The sequence below is a fragment of the Rhinolophus hipposideros genome (genome assembly GCF_964194185.1).
Source record: "Rhinolophus hipposideros genome assembly, chromosome: 22".
NCBI classification, from domain to species: Eukaryota; Metazoa; Chordata; class Mammalia; order Chiroptera; family Rhinolophidae; genus Rhinolophus; species Rhinolophus hipposideros.
The window spans coordinates 34,195,250-34,212,489 of NC_138068.1; the positions used below are offsets into that span (position 1 = coordinate 34,195,250).

General features: G+C 41.1%; 2 protein-coding genes across 2 annotated transcripts in view; both read right to left on the bottom strand.

The window, feature by feature from the left end:
• SEL1L2 (SEL1L2 adaptor subunit of SYVN1 ubiquitin ligase) overlaps positions 1-17,240 on the bottom strand; it is a gene marked incomplete at its 5' end in the record, with an annotated part of 128,974 nt that overhangs the window by 10,107 nt on the left and 101,627 nt on the right. Inside the window, 7 exons of the mRNA XM_081034662.1 lie at positions 3,877-3,951; positions 4,061-4,226; positions 5,365-5,513; positions 7,826-7,913; positions 8,475-8,537; positions 14,141-14,218; positions 15,151-15,219. Of these exons, the coding sequence (XP_080890788.1) occupies positions 3,877-3,951; positions 4,061-4,226; positions 5,365-5,513; positions 7,826-7,913; positions 8,475-8,537; positions 14,141-14,218; positions 15,151-15,219 (688 nt within the window). The remainder of the gene's footprint in view (positions 1-3,876; positions 3,952-4,060; positions 4,227-5,364; positions 5,514-7,825; positions 7,914-8,474; positions 8,538-14,140; positions 14,219-15,150; positions 15,220-17,240) is intronic.
• Positions 11,426-11,799, bottom strand: LOC308490727 (large ribosomal subunit protein eL33-like; the record flags this gene model as incomplete). The annotated part of the gene is made up of 1 exon (XM_081033340.1): positions 11,426-11,799. Exon 1 carries the CDS (start codon positions 11,771-11,773, stop codon positions 11,426-11,428), a length of 348 nt encoding a protein of 115 aa, XP_080889466.1. The 5' UTR covers positions 11,774-11,799.

The window sequence follows — 17,240 nt, forward strand, 5'->3', positions numbered from 1 at the left end:
TAAATATAATTTATGGAATATAAAATATAACACTCAGTGCTACCTGTCTTCTCTGTATAACTCTCATAGTACAAATGTTCTTAAAGAATAAAAATTATTAATTTTACCTTTAAAATTTGTTTCTTGAAGGTAGTGAGTCAATTCTTGGGAAACTGGATCCCACCCCTCCTGTTCTCAGACTCCACTTCAGAAGATCTACTCTCCTGCATCATCAGTTTCTCCCTCTTTTCTAAATCAATCCCATCAGTCATTCAAACACAGTTGGTATCTTCTATAAAGAAAAACCCTTTCTTGATACCATGGTGTCTCCTTCTAACTACTCCCCAATTCTCTGCTCATTTTACACTCAGCCTTTTCAAAAGTGTGTTCTACACTCACCATCTCTAAAGCTTCATCTCCCAAATATTCTTCAACCCACTCCAATCTGGCTTCTGCTCCCCTCCCTCCATAAATCTGCTATTTTCAAGGTGGTTGTTAACTTCCATTGGCCAAATCCATTGGCCACTTCTCTATCTTTATCTCACTGGACCTCTAAGCAGCACTGGAATCATTGGCTCTATCTTGACATCAGTGACACTGCATTCTCTTGATTTCCCTCCTGCCTCACAGGCCTTTTCCTTTTCAAACTTTTGCCTGACTCCTCCTCTACCCAACTTTTAAATTTTAGAATATCAACAGCTTGCTATTCAGTTTCTTTTTTTGTTTCTTCTCTCCCCTATTTTCTCTTCTCTCTCCCTTCCCCACCCCTTCACCTCTCTCCTCTATCTCACCTCTTTCTCTAGGTAATCTCATCTAGTTCTGTGGCTGTCTTTATGTTTACTATTCCTTAATTTATATCTATAGTCCTGTCTCTCTTCAAGCCCCAGACTCTTATAACTGCTTTATTGACTTCTCTACTTGGATCTCAAACTTTAAACATCCAACAGAGATTCCTAATATCTTGCTACTCCCTCCCCCAGCCAAAATCATCAGTGTCTTCCCTATCTCAGTAAGGGCATCACCATTGTTCAGGTCATAAATCTAGGATAATTATTCTTAATTGTTTCCCCTCACTTTCATCTTTGAATCCATCAGCAAGTCCTATTGGTTCTTCCTTTACAACACACCTGTTTCTTGCCATCTCTTCCACCATCTAGTCCAAGCCTGGAATACCACAGTAGCCTCTAAACTATTCTTTGATCTTTTCAATTTATTCTTCACACAACAGCCAAGATGATCTTTTAAAAACATCAAATCAAATCATGTTATTCCCTGTGCTAGATCCCCCAAGTGCTTTACTTTGCACGTGGAATAATATCCACTCACCTGACCTACAAGTAGTGTCTTAACTGTCTTTTGCCTCTCTGACTATCCTTATCGTAGGTCACGATATGCTCTAGCCTTCTTACTATTTCTTCAAAACACCAAGCTTAAGCTCATTCTCGCCTCAAAATCTCTGCATTAAGATTTTTTCAAGTCCCTCTGCCTGGCATGTTTGGAATTTCTATGACTTTTCATGTGGCTGGTTTCTCATTATTCAGTCTCACTACAAATGTCATTTCCCTTCTAGAGGCCTTCTTTGACTGCCTTGTCTAAAGCATCCCTGCCTTGTCTAAAGCCCTCACCCCAGGAGTTATCTATCTCATCTCTATGTTTTATATCCTTCACTATGATCTTATTTGTTTACTACTCTATTTTCTCTCTCTCATGGGGGCAAGAACTTTGAAGCTTGGTACTTGATAAGTACTTGAAAAGTATTTATAGAATGAATGGATAGACATGGTAGGAAACTTTTTAGAAAATACTTTCCCCAGATGTTAAGTATATTAGAATCTTACTTTCCAACATGGATATATTCAGTAGAAAAAAATTCATGTGACATTTTAAGATATGGGATTTGAGTCTTTTGAAGGCCATTTAGTGATGACCTCTAAGGATCTTTTGGGGTCCATATTTCCATTCACAAGGACAATGTTGATTGAAAAGTTGAGGGAATGCTGATGTAGGACATTCATCTCAGCTGTGGCCAATCCCTCTATCATAGTCTAGGCTTGATTCGAAAAGCCTAGACTATGCTAGAGGGTAATGGTCTGAGGTGCATCATTTAGGGCTATAGGACTCCTTCCAAATTCCATTTGACCTAGTGCAATGCTTAAAATACTTTGGAATTGATTCCTTGGGTACTGAAGTTCTTTTAATCTTCTAGAATCCTCTATTAAAATATAATGCTATGATCTAGCTTTAGCTCTGAGTAGAGGTAACATCATAAAATTCTTAAGCTGCCATGGACATTCATTATCAGGGCTTGCTTCCCAGGTACATCAAAATGTACAGGTAGGCAAGACCTTATAGAAATGGGCCTGGAGAGGCAAGAGGCCCCAGGAGCCCTAGAGAGAAACCTACTCCATCTCTACTTTTGAACAAAGCTGTCTTTCTTTGACCCCAAGATCCCTTCTGGGCCATAACCACAAAAGGACAGGCTTTCTGGGTGTTTTCAAGCTTAATAAGTAGTCAGCAGGACCCCTCAAGTAGCTAAGAATGGAAGGCTATGCACAAGCAGGTTTTCCAGAGTAGTCAACTTCACCCTAATTAGAGACCTAATTGGGGGCATGTGGTAATTCTGACAGGCTCCCAGGGTGTCACCTCACAGTGGTCAGGATTTCCCCTTCAATTTCACAGTCTCAGGGTGTGGAGTGAGCCCTGATGGTTCAGCTCTCTGACTGAGCCACTCAGGAACCACATCTTTAATATTAATGTCCCCTCATTTTCAATGGCTCTTTTCCTTGGTGAAATTTCCATGTTATTTCCTGGCTTGGAATAAACCTGTATTCGTTGCTGTTGAGCTAATCTGCCAGAGCTAAGAGGTGGCTGGTGTTGTTTCCCCACTCCAAACAAGGTCTTTATTGCATTTAGAAAAGAGACTTTCTTTTTCAAAGAAATTTGTCACTAAAATTGCATGGATAGCTTACTACTGTGTTACCAACTCAGCTGGAGGTGAGAAGGCACTACCGTGACTTTTTCCTCTGCCTCATGTTAGCATCAGCTGAGAATAAGTTTTCATGCCATTCCCTTCTTGTAGAAAAGGGTGATTTGGCCTTAGCATGAGACGGTTTTAAGTCACTTAATTGGAAGTAAAATTGCTCTTTTACTGCAAGACAGTTCCTCACATATCCAAATGCCAATTTTGACAGCATTGCAGTATCTCTCTGCTCTTAGTAATATAATTTTAGGGAAAGAATGAAATGAAACATAATGATGCAAATGCTACCTTCCAAGGCCCTCCCACTAATGCTATCTTGTGTTTCTTATCACATATGATTCCTACAAGCAGGGCATGGGAACGCCACAAAAGGGGAGAGGATCTTGCTAATTAACTCTGGGTTTGCGCTTTTTTTCCCCCTGATGCTAATGTGCTAATTGTTATAATAAAGATCTGAAGTTTGTGGTAATCATCAATGTGATATTTTAAAAGAGAAATCAAACAAGTCTTAGATCTATAAGTAATTTTACCTGTAAACTCATTGAGACATCAGTCACACCTCTGATAGGTTAAAAAAATAAAACAAAACTCAGCAAATGAGTGACTGAAGCCAGACCAAGAGAATTGGTTTTTTGAGTAAAACTGTCATGTTTCAAGCAGCTGTCTGGTGCTATGGAGACAGAGCCACAGAAAAATTTGTATGGTTTGCTAAAATGGGGACCTTGAGAAGAACAAAGAAATTCCTAGAAATAAACTCTAACCAAAGACTGACCCTAACACTAGTACAGTTTGAAATACCACCTACTTTATATGCTGTACCTTTCTGCTTATGTGCCCAAGAATTCAGCTGGCGCAAATCAGGTGAATAATAATGGATGGGCACCAGGTATGTGCTCATTTTTATCTAAGTTCTGTACCTTGAATAGCAGCTCGATTCCATAGGATAAATGCCATTGGATACATCTTCTCTGTTTCAATAATTTTAGCCTTTTCTTAAAAAAAAGGAGACACTCCATTAGGAAGGCTTACAATACCCCTATAGTAAAGTTATATATGCATATGTAGGATTAAGGAATTGCAGAGAATTTCAACTTATCTTACTCGATTCCAAAATGAATGCTGAATTGCTTTGAGCTACTTCATACCCCATTTCTGCAAGCAGTGCATACTGGACAAGAGAAGAATCTATATCACCATCCTTATAGGCAAAGTATGCTGTCAGGAATTTCTCAGCCCAGTGGCCTAGTTCACAAACACCTTTATAAAGCTGTATACGAGAAGAGAAATCAAGTAGACTACTTAGCCAATATACTTCATTCCAGGTAAAAAATAAATGACATCCATCTTCAGTTCCTTGCTAGCTGGTCAGGCAAGAATTTCCGGTCTAAAGCATGGCTTTTGCAAATTATATAGAGTTAAGAGTTAATACCTTTCATAGACACCAAGATTACAAGTGTGTATTTTTTTTTTCGTCTTGAGCTGAAACTTCCTGAGGCTTATTTTATGTTTGTGTAATAAACTTTCCTGACTAGAAGGCTATTCGGCAGAACAAGAATATATTGACTTCTATTTATAAAAAAGGGCGTTTCTGGGCACTGCTGCTCTGGGAGGGCGAGTTATAAGACCCCAGCTGATGTGGAAAGGAGAGAATGAAGGGAAGACAGTGCCTGAGGGTGTAGGTGACATAACCATGAGGGAGCTGTGCAGAGTTCTATGGGGACAAACGTCAACTTAGCTGAATGGCCCTTATGTAACCAAAAGAGGTTAGCCATACATAATTCATTAGGAAGTTGGCAAAGGAGCAAATCTAAAGATAGATTATTAGCTGGCAGCTTTTGAAATGAGTTTCAGAAAAGCCAGATTGCAACATGGAGGTGTTTATATTGGTGCAGCGGATATTTAATAAATCAATGAAGGGCATTAGGTTCCTAAAAGCATTCCTTTGTAAAGTACATCACTGGCTCAGGCTGAAAGAATTAACTTTCTCGGTTGTCATCCAAGTCATCAAATACCTAAGGACCCTGCTTTTGGGGAAGAAATAGACTACATTTTCTAGGCGAAAGCAAGCCTTTCGTTTCCCACATTGCACCCCCAATCCCACTAGAAGTGCCAAATTGCCATGGCGATTTGATTGAAGGCTGAAGCAGAGCTCCTTAGCTGAATTCTGAGGGAGCTCTGAACTTGATAAAAGTCAAATGCATGAAAGGAGGGATCATTTCTCTTTCTCCCTTTCCCCATCTGAGTTACATCACTGCTTTTCCTCCCTGACAAATGTCAGTGTTCACATTGTCAACTGGAAGAAAAGAGATAATAGCTATAAAATCCAACGCACCAACAACTTAAGGGCACTATCACCTCTTCTGTATGATAAATGAAAAGTATTTTAAAAACATCTCATTATTTACCTCCACAGCAGTTCTGCATGATCTTAACACTCCTGTTCCTGTTGCGTACATCTTAGCCAGATAATAAATGGCGAGGGGCTGCCCACTCTGAGATGCCAAGTAAAAATATTTGAAGGCAAGTTTGTAATCCTTCCATACTCCATAGCCAGCTGAAAATTAAAATTGGTTTGAGCCAGCCTTTATTTATTTTGTTACACGATAACCTATGGATATAATGGTCCCTGCTATTTTAAATAGGATGGGAAAAGCCAACCAAAACTCATGCTGTTCTAGTTCCACTGTTTTGGGGGGGAAAGTTGAATTTGATTTTAAGTAAGAATATGGAAATCTTTGTTCTTGACCCATTCAGAAAACTGGAGAACTGTATTTCCTCAATATGGCATAACTAATGTTAATGAAAAGGAGACCAGATGGTGGTCTCTGAGGACCGGAAGCCCCACCATGAGGTGTCTCTTCATCCTTGTCATCCTTTTATACCCAGACCAGTACAGCTCCTCCCAGCCATAACTATGGAATTCGGAGCAGGCAAATCCCATCTCCAGGAAGCCCTGCTCAGATTCAATTCATGCTTGGAGCAAGGAGAGGCATTGGGACCTAGGGCAGAATATCAACTCCTCCCAGCAGCGGAGATTCTTGTCCTGGCTCTCCCATTACATCTTTTGTGAGTTAAGCACCTACAGCCACTTCATTTGCAAAAGGAGCAGCTTTCACTAGTTGGTCCTTCAATTCCCCTCCAGCAGTAACATTTCATAGTGTTTAGAAGCAGTGCCATGTAGCACCTAAGAAAGGCTCTAGAGGCAGATTGCTGGGATTTGAATCCCAGCTTCACTGTGATCTTGGCCAAGATGCTTAACTACAATATGGCTCAGTTTGCTCATCTATAAACTGTGGGACAGCCCCTAGAGGTATTGAGAGAACTAAATGAGCTAATACATACAAAGACCAATAAACATTAGCTATTGCTATTACTCTTATTCTAAAACTTAAGAAATCTGATAGATCCTGGGCCTGTGACGTGGAATGAACAGAAGAACAAGGCCATCTTAGGCGACTGTCCAGGGCAGTGCAGAACAGTCCCCATGGACTACTGTGGAAAATGCCAGTTCCTTTTTGGCCAGATCTCACCTCCTTGATGATACAGTTTGCTGCTGCACTCACTCCACCTCTGACAGGACGACTTAGTGCAGAGACTCAGGTATGTTCAGATCTCCTGGCACTTGTCTTGGCCATGTCCTCTCCCAGTCCCCACAGAGATTATTACAAACCTCCATGGCCCCCTGACACTCCCCACCCCAGCCACTCTACCTCTGCTCTCAGAGGACAACTTTTCCCTCCTAGCTCACTGAGGGAAACCCTACTGTCTTTCGTCAGTTGCCTCTTTCTCCCCTCCCCAGATTTACATATACATCATCCTTCCCTTCCTGCTTCTGTCTTTGAGGAGAAGAAATCCCTTCTCTCTATCAAGAATAATGATGCCTTTACCTCTCTGGGCCCAATCAGATTCTAATGCCACCCAACTTTTTTCAGAACCCTTTTTCATCAATTATCTTATCTCTCCCATGACACATTAACCACCTCCATTGGTTGGCCCTCTTTTCTCTGCCAAAAACTATACTCACATCTCTAACCATCTGAAGGACAACTCCCTCTTGGTTCTTGGTCTCCCTCACGCTACCATTACATCTCTCTTCTTCTCCTTCTATTTAAAGGCAAAGTACTTCCAAGAATATTTTTGCTTATCTACTTCCTCAACTTTCTATTCACACCTCAACCCACTCTATCTGGCTTCTACACCAACAGGTCCAATGACCTCACTAACATCCTCGATATTGACAAGTCCCGTGGATACTTGACCCTTTCTTATTTTATTTTTTTTTTGAAATTGAGAACCAAGCTTCTCACTGCATTCAGAGGGGTGCACATTCATTTACTCTTTCTTGAAAGTTCCCTGGCTTCCATAAGATCACTTTTCCCCCCTACTCCTCTCACCATGCCTTTTCAGTTTTCTTGTGACCACTCTTTCTCTGCCCATGTCTTCGATGACCCCGAGGATCACCAGATTTCTAATTGGGCTCATTGCTCCGCCCTCTCACACTCTCCCTTCCCTTTGCAACCTCAACCTTTCTTAACAAATACCTACATGTTATGTTTGTCCTATTCCAAATGTTTCTCTCCGAGTTTGACCTTTTTTGTGAGTTTCATACTTGTTTCTGGGCATGCGCATTGGATATCACAAGTCGCCTCAAACTTAACCTTTTCAAAGGTGAGCATCTCGACTCTGCACCTCTGGCCTCCTCTCTCAACTGGTGTCTTTTTCTTCAGTCTTCTGCAAATTTCCCCCCAAATTGCCTGTATGTTCTCTCTAAACCACATACATCAGTCCTTTCATTTTTGTTTAAAAAGGAGCAGACTAAAAATCATTTGTCATTGTACGTAAGGCAGCCATATTTGTAATACTTACAGTAGTACATGAAGCCTAACTGAAACTGTGCGTTGGGCCATCCTTTCTCTGCGGCTTTCTGAAAGTATTTAAGTGCTTCAGCGTAATTCTGCAAGATGATTATACTCTGTTACTCAGAGATGTATGTACAACTCCATGGTAACAATTGCTGTCTACGTTTTTGTTTTTTAAAGAGTATAGATAGTGCTATATATGATTTAAGCTAATTAAAATAGTATTAGAAGTATTAAACATTTTATTTTATTATTCGATTACATTAGGAAATAATTATCTCATTTTCACTGCAAATTATGTCTTTCCCTACACTAAAAGTAAGTTTTATTAGATATTGGGGGAAAGTCCTCAAAGACAGAGGTTACCTAAAAAGATAAATTTCTCTATCAAAAGAAGTCCTCAAGAGTTAGATGATTTCTAAGGTTACTATTCCATTAGGTTATTATTCCTTAGGTAACAATTAGTATTGTTATTCTTGTCATAAGCTTGTTCTATGTCTCTTCAACAAACATTTCAGTGGTTTATTTTATTCTCTATTATCAGATATGATAGTTTGGCAAACCAGGTAATAGAGACTAATTTCTTTAAATTAATCAATGACCATGAATTTTACCCTATAAATTCCTAGAAAAGATAATGAAATTCTTTAACTTACCACAGGAACTCCTTTCCCATGAAAATAAAGAAGACCGAGCCCATGAAGACCAATTGCATTGCCCTAGAACAGTTTTAAAAACCCATGTAAAGTCTCAGAAGAATTAATGATAAGGAAAATTACTGAAAAATAATTCAAAATATTTGAAATGCACCCAGTAAGCAGATAATCAGGCAGTTGACAAATTATTCTGACCCTCTTTAGTTTCTCCTTTCACACCTTCATAACTCCCTCTGACTAGAAAAGAGAAAGAAATGAGTCAAATCTTTATTCCTTTTCATTCAGCTTTTCTTTAGCAGTCGCTTTGTGTGAGTCCATAGGAGGCATAGGGCAGAGGAAGGAGGTAAATGTTAAAAGATGAATAAACCATGATCCCTGCCTTAGAGAGTTCATAGGTGAGTGGGCTCTGACTCGCTAGGTAGGACCTCTTAAAGTAATCATGTCAAATGTAGTAATTCCTATAGTAGAAACAGATCAAGAGTGTTGTGGGCACCTAGAAGAGGGACATTCAACTGCCTGCATGAGGCTAAGGACTGAGGGGATTGAGTTGTCAGAGGTGGTGACATTTGAGCTGGGTCTTGAAGGATGTGTAGTTTTCCAGAAGGGAGAAATCTATCCAGACACGTTATGTGCTTTGGTCAAAGGAGGTTGCCATAAATGGCCAAATAACATTTTAGAGACTCTGAATTTCAGTGTAGCCATTATGGATGGTGTTGTTGGTATCTGTTTCCTTTTTCAAATTTGACTGCTTATACCATCACCAATGTTTTCTTTTCCATTTAATGATAAATTAATTACCATTTCTTTTTCTGATTTGTGTTCTGAACAGTCTAGGGAGTATTTAGCACATTTAATGTTTAGTACGTGTTCAAGCCTATTTGATGAGACAAGTAAAGAGTTAATGGGGGTCGGCCCGGTGGCTCAGGTGGTTAGAGCTCAATGCTCCTAACTCTGAAGGCTGCTGGTTCGATTCCCACATGGGCCAGTGGGCTCTCAACCACAAGGTTGCCAGTTCAACTCCTCGACTCCCGCAAGGGATGGTTGGCTGTGCCCCCCACAACTAAGATTGAATACAGCACCTTGAGCTGAGCTGCCGCTGAGCTCCCGGATGGCTCAGTTGGTTGGAGCATGTCCTCTCAACCACAAAGTTGCCGGTTCGACTCCCACAAGGGATGGTGGCTGTGACCCTGCAACTAGAATCGGCAACTGGACCTGGAGCTGTACTGCGCCCTCCACAACTAAGACTGAAAGGACAACAACTTGACTTGGAAAAAATTCTGCAAGTACACACTGTTCCCCTTAACGTCCTGTTTCCCTTCCCCAATAAAATCTTAAAAAAAAAAAAAAAAAAGTCAACGGGAGTGGGCTTGTGAGCTGGCAGGATGGGATAGGCAAAGAGTTAACAGGAGCGAGCTTGTGGGTTAATAGCCACGATCTTAAACATTAACTGCTTAGCTGTGACTCCCCTGGCTAGCACACCTGCAGGCTGACAAGCACCTTACACCCATCATGAATGGGAACAGAATAGTTCCCAATCACAATGGCAGCCCCCTACAAACTAACAATCACCCATCATAGATGGGAACAGAATGCTTCCCAGTCACAACAGCAGCTCCCTGCAAGCTGGCATCCATCATAGATGGGAACAGGATCCTTCCCAGGAGAAGACAATTGTAATGGCAGCCCCCCAGCAAGCTGATAAGCACCTACATTCTGCATGGAAAAATATAAAACTCCTTCTCATCAGTGCACCTGTCCCCCTTCTCATTAGTGCACTCTGCCCTGGCTAACTTCCATTTGCCAGTGTCTCTCTCTTACCCTTCTGTCTCTGTAGTTCTCCCTCTCAGACTGCCCTGGCAAAACTTCTGCCAGTTCCAAACAGAATTCTTTCTCCCTTTTTGACTTCAAATCTTTTCTTGTAGAGTCTTGTAAATTCTTTTATATTCTGCAAATGACCAGGGGTTAATTCTACTCTAAGACATATTAATCCCTGATGAAGAATGAACCTTGAAAGTAACCTCCCACCAGAAAGCTCACTTTTTCTTTATATCTCCCATCACACATTTCACCCTCTCGTGACTGAGTAAGGAGCCAAGTTTGGCCACTTAGCTTTCATTCAGCAAATCTGTAGGTTTGTTTTATAGGTTTATAGTATTTCCTCAGGAACTTAAGTTGTGATAGAAAACTCCAGATTTCTTCTTACTACCTAAATGTAGTTGTGGATAGAGCCAGAGAACCCGTTAGTGATACAGGAATAGCATATAGAGAAGGCATAGTTCAAAACTACCTTAAGACTTCAAAGTTTGGGCCTATGAATATCAAAGGGCCAGCTACTGTAGGAATTCTTACGGATGGTCAACCTGTATTGAAAGCAGAGGGTATATGTCTGCTGCTTTTTTCCTTCTCCCCAGCTATATCTACCTGAAGTCCTAAGAGTATTGGGATAGTCGGGTCTAGGGGTAGTAAGGGCTGGTGTGATGGATGTGATAAATTCTAGTGAGTCTGTCTTCTCATTATCCTCTTTTGGGTAATTGAGAAAAATGGATGGGAAAGGAAAAGAGAGGATGGAAGGGAAAGGGAGAGAAGGAGAACATTAAAATAGTGGAGACAAATTGCTTTCTTTCTGTAAAAGAGTCCCAAGGCAACCAGGGGTTCATTGGGTGACTCACCAGCTGTTTAAGGCAGGGAATACCTTTTAGACTTTTCAGGTCAGGAGTGGCCATGCAGGTAATGTAAGAAGCACATTCATCTAGGTGATGGAGTGGTGGGGAGTACCTGCCCTGTCTAAAGGCAGCAGCTCTTCATTAGCTCTTTGATCCAGGCAGTTGCTTTTACATGGAATGGCAGCCTCATATGGTCAGCTCTTCCCATTTTCTAAGAAGGGCTGCATGTTCACATTTTGGTATAAAATTTCCTAATTTTTTTTTTACAAGAGACCGAATCCACTTTATTTAGTTTTCAGTAAGTTTAAATCCTTGAGGGTATAGCATTACATGGGTTCTGTGTCCTATGGCTTTAGCAGGAATGTTGCTTTGGAATTTGGCACGAACCATGCCACTGTTTCCATGAGCACAAGTTACCTTTCCCCAGATTACTCTGGTTTTGTTCGGTTTGCCACCAGGGGTCCCTGTGTTATTCTTTGCCTTGTACACACATGCTTCTCTCTTGCCTAGATAGAATACAGTTTCATCTCGAGCATAAATACCTTCAATTTTAAAAAGAGCTGTGTGCTCTCTCTGGTTCCAGAGACCCCACTTATAGCCAGCAAAAATAGCTTTGTGCCACAGCCTTCCAGACATATTTGTTGTTTTAGAAGTCCTGTTCCCAGCAGGCCCCCAAATTTCAGCAGCCAGAGCTCCATTCAGCTCCACAGGTGCCAAGATGGCGGAAAAAGGAAATTTCCTAATTTTAAAAACACTTTCTGGGCCCAACGAAATGTTTGTAGGCAATCACCCCATATATATCTTTCACTTTAGGGCTTAATGCTCTTGCTTAGGTTAACTGACATGAACTTAGGGAGCAGATGATCATTTATTCAGCAAATATTTAATGAACCCTAGTATGTACTAAGACTGTTGCCATCCTCTAGGTGAGGAGAAATGGCCTTCAGACAGTATGAAAGAAGGCACAAGGTAGAAGCAGTAATGTTCCAGCAGTACATAGAGTGAATGCAGGGCAAGTTAAGAAGAGGGAAAAGTTTATGTGAGTCCAGGAGAGTAAGGGTAGCTTTGTGGAGGGAGAGAGGATTAAACACTGCTCTGGGGGAAGTGTAGGATTCAGAATGGGAGAGTCTGTGAAGGGAGAGGGAAGGACAAACGTGTGGAGATGGGAATGGACCTGATGTGTTCAGAGGTGTGAGAAAGAAAATCAGAAGAATAGGGTCCAATATGGGCCCAGTGTCACATAGGATAACTGTTCATGTTTCTGAGTAATTAGACAAAAGAGGCCGTAAAGTCTGTAGCTTTGCTTCCTGGTACTGATATGACTTAAAAACAAATTGACAGAGCAATCGTTGTTTTTTTTTGTTTGTTTGTTTTTTTAAGTAGTAAAAGAAGAGTATGGGTGTGCAAAGAGTGGGAGACAGGAACCTTTTACTTTAGTAGTGGCCACAAGTGGGAAATCAAATTGTCAGGGTGATGATAAAGGTATGTATGGCCATGTCTACGTGGTGCCATTCAGAGCAATTACCTTAATTACAGAGTCAGATTTCCTCTGTAAAGGAAGGTAGCTCAGGTTTGGAGCATGAACAGCTTAGATCACTGCTGGTTCCACAGCCCTGAATTGCTTGGGACCTGGGGTAATTTACACACTAAATTCCTGGCATTATTCCTTTGGGCTGACAAATCAGGGTTACTTGCCAGATTATAAGAGATCTTCCTGTTCCATTACCCCACCTCTTTTTCAATTGGCTCTCCTTTGTCATCCTAATCTAATGGTACACAGATAACTGTCTTGCTGAGCAACAATTTTATATAAATTGCAAGGGAGAGGAACCCAGCACCAGCCTTCTCAGTAATTTACACCACAATAGCAGCAGCACTGAAGTGCTAGTCATTTATAAATAGGCTCACAAAGCAGTGTGTGGGTTTTTAAAAACAGAATAGTTGAAAATATTCCCCTATCTGAGCACATCTTTACTGCTAGTGTTGCAGTATGACATGGTAACAACAAAATGTTCCCTCTTGTGCAGGCGTAGAAAGCTGATGAAGGCCATTTACCAGCACCAGGTTGATGGGTGTTGCTATTAGGATGCTCTTTATGTACTAACGGGATTCAGAGCAGTTCACTAAGTTTTATCTGACAGATACCAGCCTCATGGAACTGAGGAACCCAGGCAAAAAACTTCAACGGCAGGAGCTGTGTTACACTATTTCCTCACAGATCCAATCCATTCTGCCTTGGATATGCTTTGAAGTTTATTCTACCTAACTGGCCCCAGGATAATAGCAAAAGATAACAGCTGAAACATAGTACTTACTATGTGCTGGGCAGTGTTTCAAGTACTTTACAAAAGAAGGCACAGAAATGTTAACTCAATAAATTCTGACAATATGAGGCAAATCTTTTTGTATTCCCATTTTATAGATGGGGAAATTGAGGCACAGAAAGGTTAAGTAACTTGCCCATAGCTACATAGCTAGTAAGTAACAGGGCTGCCATTCAAACCAAATGTCTCCAGGGTCACTTTCTTGATCCTCTTGTCCTGGCTGCCTCTCTGACAACCTTCTTCTTGGGCCAGTGGGATTTCTGGCTTTGGGGTAAGATCAAACAGGAGAAAACTGGGCATTTCTTGGTTGGTTTTGTCTAGAACTTACTGCATTAATGATTGATTTTTCCCTTCATCTGTCTTCATCTCTTTTATTTCTTGTTTCCTGAGCTAGATGGCCTCATCTACTGTATGGGAGAGGGCAAAACTGAGCTTCTGGCTACCCTCCTGCTAGGACAGCACAAGTCACCGCCATCTTCCACTTACCAAGAAGACCAGACATGTCTCCCTCTTCCTCAACCCCGTATTTTAATGTTAGCAGTTTTCTTCTCCAAGACAGAAATCTCCTCCCAGGCCTATTAGCCAGGCATGGGCTTTGGAGTCAACTCTACAGCACCTGTCTGTATGTAATAAAAGCCATGTGTTTTTATGTATTTGCAGAAATGGGCTGAGTACATACCTTATTGGCTGCCATGGAAAAGTATTTGAAAGCAGTAACGTTATTTTGTGGTGCTGCTTCATTACCCTCTAAATACATCTAGAAAAAACAAATTAACAGAGGATGTAAAAAAAAACAACAAACAACTAAGGAATTTGAGGGTGATGAAAATGTTTTAGAACTACATAAAGGTGATGGTTGCACAACACTGTTAATGTAGTAAATGCCACTGAAAGGAACACTTTTAAATGATTAATTTTATGTTTTGTAAATTTCACCTTAATTTTATACAAAGGAAAAACTAAAGAAACAATCTACTACATATATTCTGGAGTGACCCTGCCCTAAGACAAAAAATTAACCTTATTTGTGTTTTCTCATTTTTCTTGTCTAAATTCACTGTTTGTAGCACCTCTGGAAACAGGGCACTTGTGCCCATGGTTACTATGAATGCAAACTGGCTGTAGGGAGCCCAGGGCAGCACTTGGGGGAGTGAGTGGTCTTTGAAGAGACAAAAACATGCCTTTCTAGAGGAACCCTCCCAAAAGCTGCTCAGCAGCCAGAGGAGCCTCCCATCAGAGGGGGCCCAAGTATGGACTTTGGTTAGGCTGGAGCTGGGTCTCATTCCTGCAGTGGAGGAAGGAGGCATCTCATTAGATTGAGGCCTGCACCAGTCTTCGATGCACAATTAGCCCAGATATTCTGTAAAAAGCCAGGAATAAGGGTTTTGGCGGGGTGGGGGGGGGTAGGGTGGGGGTGGGATTCTGAGCTCTACCCAGTCAAGGAGCCCTGGGCCAGAAGCATTTTCAAGACTGCTTTTGGTATCCCAGATAAAGACTTCTGTTTTACGGAGCTTCTTCCTAAACCATTACCTCAGGAATTCTACCACCATTTGTAGCCAAACGCCCCACTCAGCTGCTGCCATGAAAGAGGCCTGCAGCCCAGTTCCCTACACTGGGTTCAATTAGCTGATATCATTAATTTCTTAGGTCTTTAAGAAATGAAAATATCAATGAAGATGAAAAATGTACCTTTCCAATAAATGCCATGGCATTTGCACTCCCAGCCTTTGCTGCCTTTAAGAAGTAGTATAATGCTTTCTAGAGAAAGAAGGAACAGTATTACTGACAGTGATGAACATATCCTGCAAAATGGCTTTTCACAGCAAACTGTACTTCATTCAACATGCATTCAAAAAATATCTATGAAATGCCCACTTTCTTCAAGGCACTATTCCAAGTGCTGTTTGAACTCAAAAGAGTGGGATATATATATATATATATATCTCACAAACATAATTTTAGAATGTGAGGACTTCTCACATTTGAAAAGACTTGATGGACATGTGGTTTTGTTGAGGACAAATGAATCGCAGCTATAGACCTAAACAGTCCATTATGTTGAAAAATCATGCTTCTGTATTAATACTATGCACTTATTTTATAAGACAGTTTACACAATTGGCAGAATTGGATATGTAGCATCCTAATGTTTATAAGGCAGAGTGAATAAGACGGGACACACCTCGCTGTCGGCTGAGACCAGGTTTTTCTGCAGAGATGAACGTCAGGCCAATTCTTTATAAATCAAATTGAAGGGGCCTGGCAAAGCCTCTGACTCTAGGTCATAACATTAAATGAAATGCTCAGTCTAGAACGCATAAGGCAATGACCTGTCCCTTGCTACCTCATTGCCTAGGCCTCGTCCTGATCTTCCAGAAGTTCTCCTCAGAGACCACATGGAGTAATAAAAGAAATCAACCTCAGTAATGAGAAATGAAGACACTCTCCAAACTGTCTTATTAGGACGCAACTCTTCTACTCTTCAAAAACCCTTGACTCTGTGGATGTGCAAGGGCCTCCTCCTTCCCAAAGATGAGAGAATCTTCAAGAAGAAATGTGGGTAGTTCTTTCTTATGTCAATTTGTTCTACAAATATTGCCAACTTATTTGACAACCACAGGTTTGTTAATAAACTCTATCTGCCTTGTGGACATTGTGAGGAGGAGGTCAAGAAGAAAAAAAAAAAAACACAACCCCGTACCTCAATTCAGCTTAGGCAAGCTACCTAACAATGGAAGATAGGCAGGTCAGAACAAAGTGCCATGGGAAATTTTCGTCCACCTGCACAATTCTTCCGTTAAAAACATGTACCCAGTCAAGCTTACCCCAAAACTGGATATCCTGTTGCTGCAGCAAAGATAAGCAGAACATCCCCTTAAGGAAATTTACCCCTGAGAACATCCCCTTAAAAAAAACAGCACCCCTTTTTTGTCTCCAAGGCACACCGATCAGAAAAAGGACAAGTAACAGGAAAGAATAAAAAGGGACGGGAAACAGTGCTCGGGGCTCTTGCTCACTGCTGTGTCAGTGGAGGCTTGAGCCCAGATTCGGATCTGTAATAAAGAGTGTTAATTTGTCCAATTCGGCTCCGTGGTCATTTTCTGGGGAACTTGCTCCGTAACAGACATATAGTAAATACAAATGCCATCAGTGCAGGACATCATGACATCATGCATCCATTCATCCATCCATCCCTTCTGGTCTTCATTTATCCTTTCAAAAACTTGATTGAAACTTGCTGTATATATGATAGTGTGCTAGGTACTACAGATGAGTCAGAGTTGAACGAAAAAAACACTGTCCCCACATTTGCTCCCTAATAATACTGCTGAGAAGAAAGGAATACACGTAAATAGCAATTAGTAATAGGTGATAGGTGGGAGAAAAGGAATACCAAAAAGAATTAGAGGGATATAGAGTAACAGAAATTGTAACCAGTTCTGCGATTAAGTCTTTGACAAGGTTTTTCTTACCTATTCTACACAATGACACTGGAAGGCAGGTATTAATACTAGAGCCTAGTTAGTGACACTCAAGAGTCTTGTAGCTGGTACTGGAGTCCCACAATCAGCTTGTCCCACAAGTTCCATGTACTTGGCACTTTGCTTTCTCCATTAAAGACGGAGGGCTTACATGATAAAGGTGTCACAAAAGATGGAAAGGATTCACCAGTGCAGAGGGCATCATAGGCTGGGGGCATGACATGAGCAAAGAATGGAGATGGGAATGTCCCAGGTGAGTCCAGGAAATAGTAATCACTTCAGTATGGCTGAGGCAGA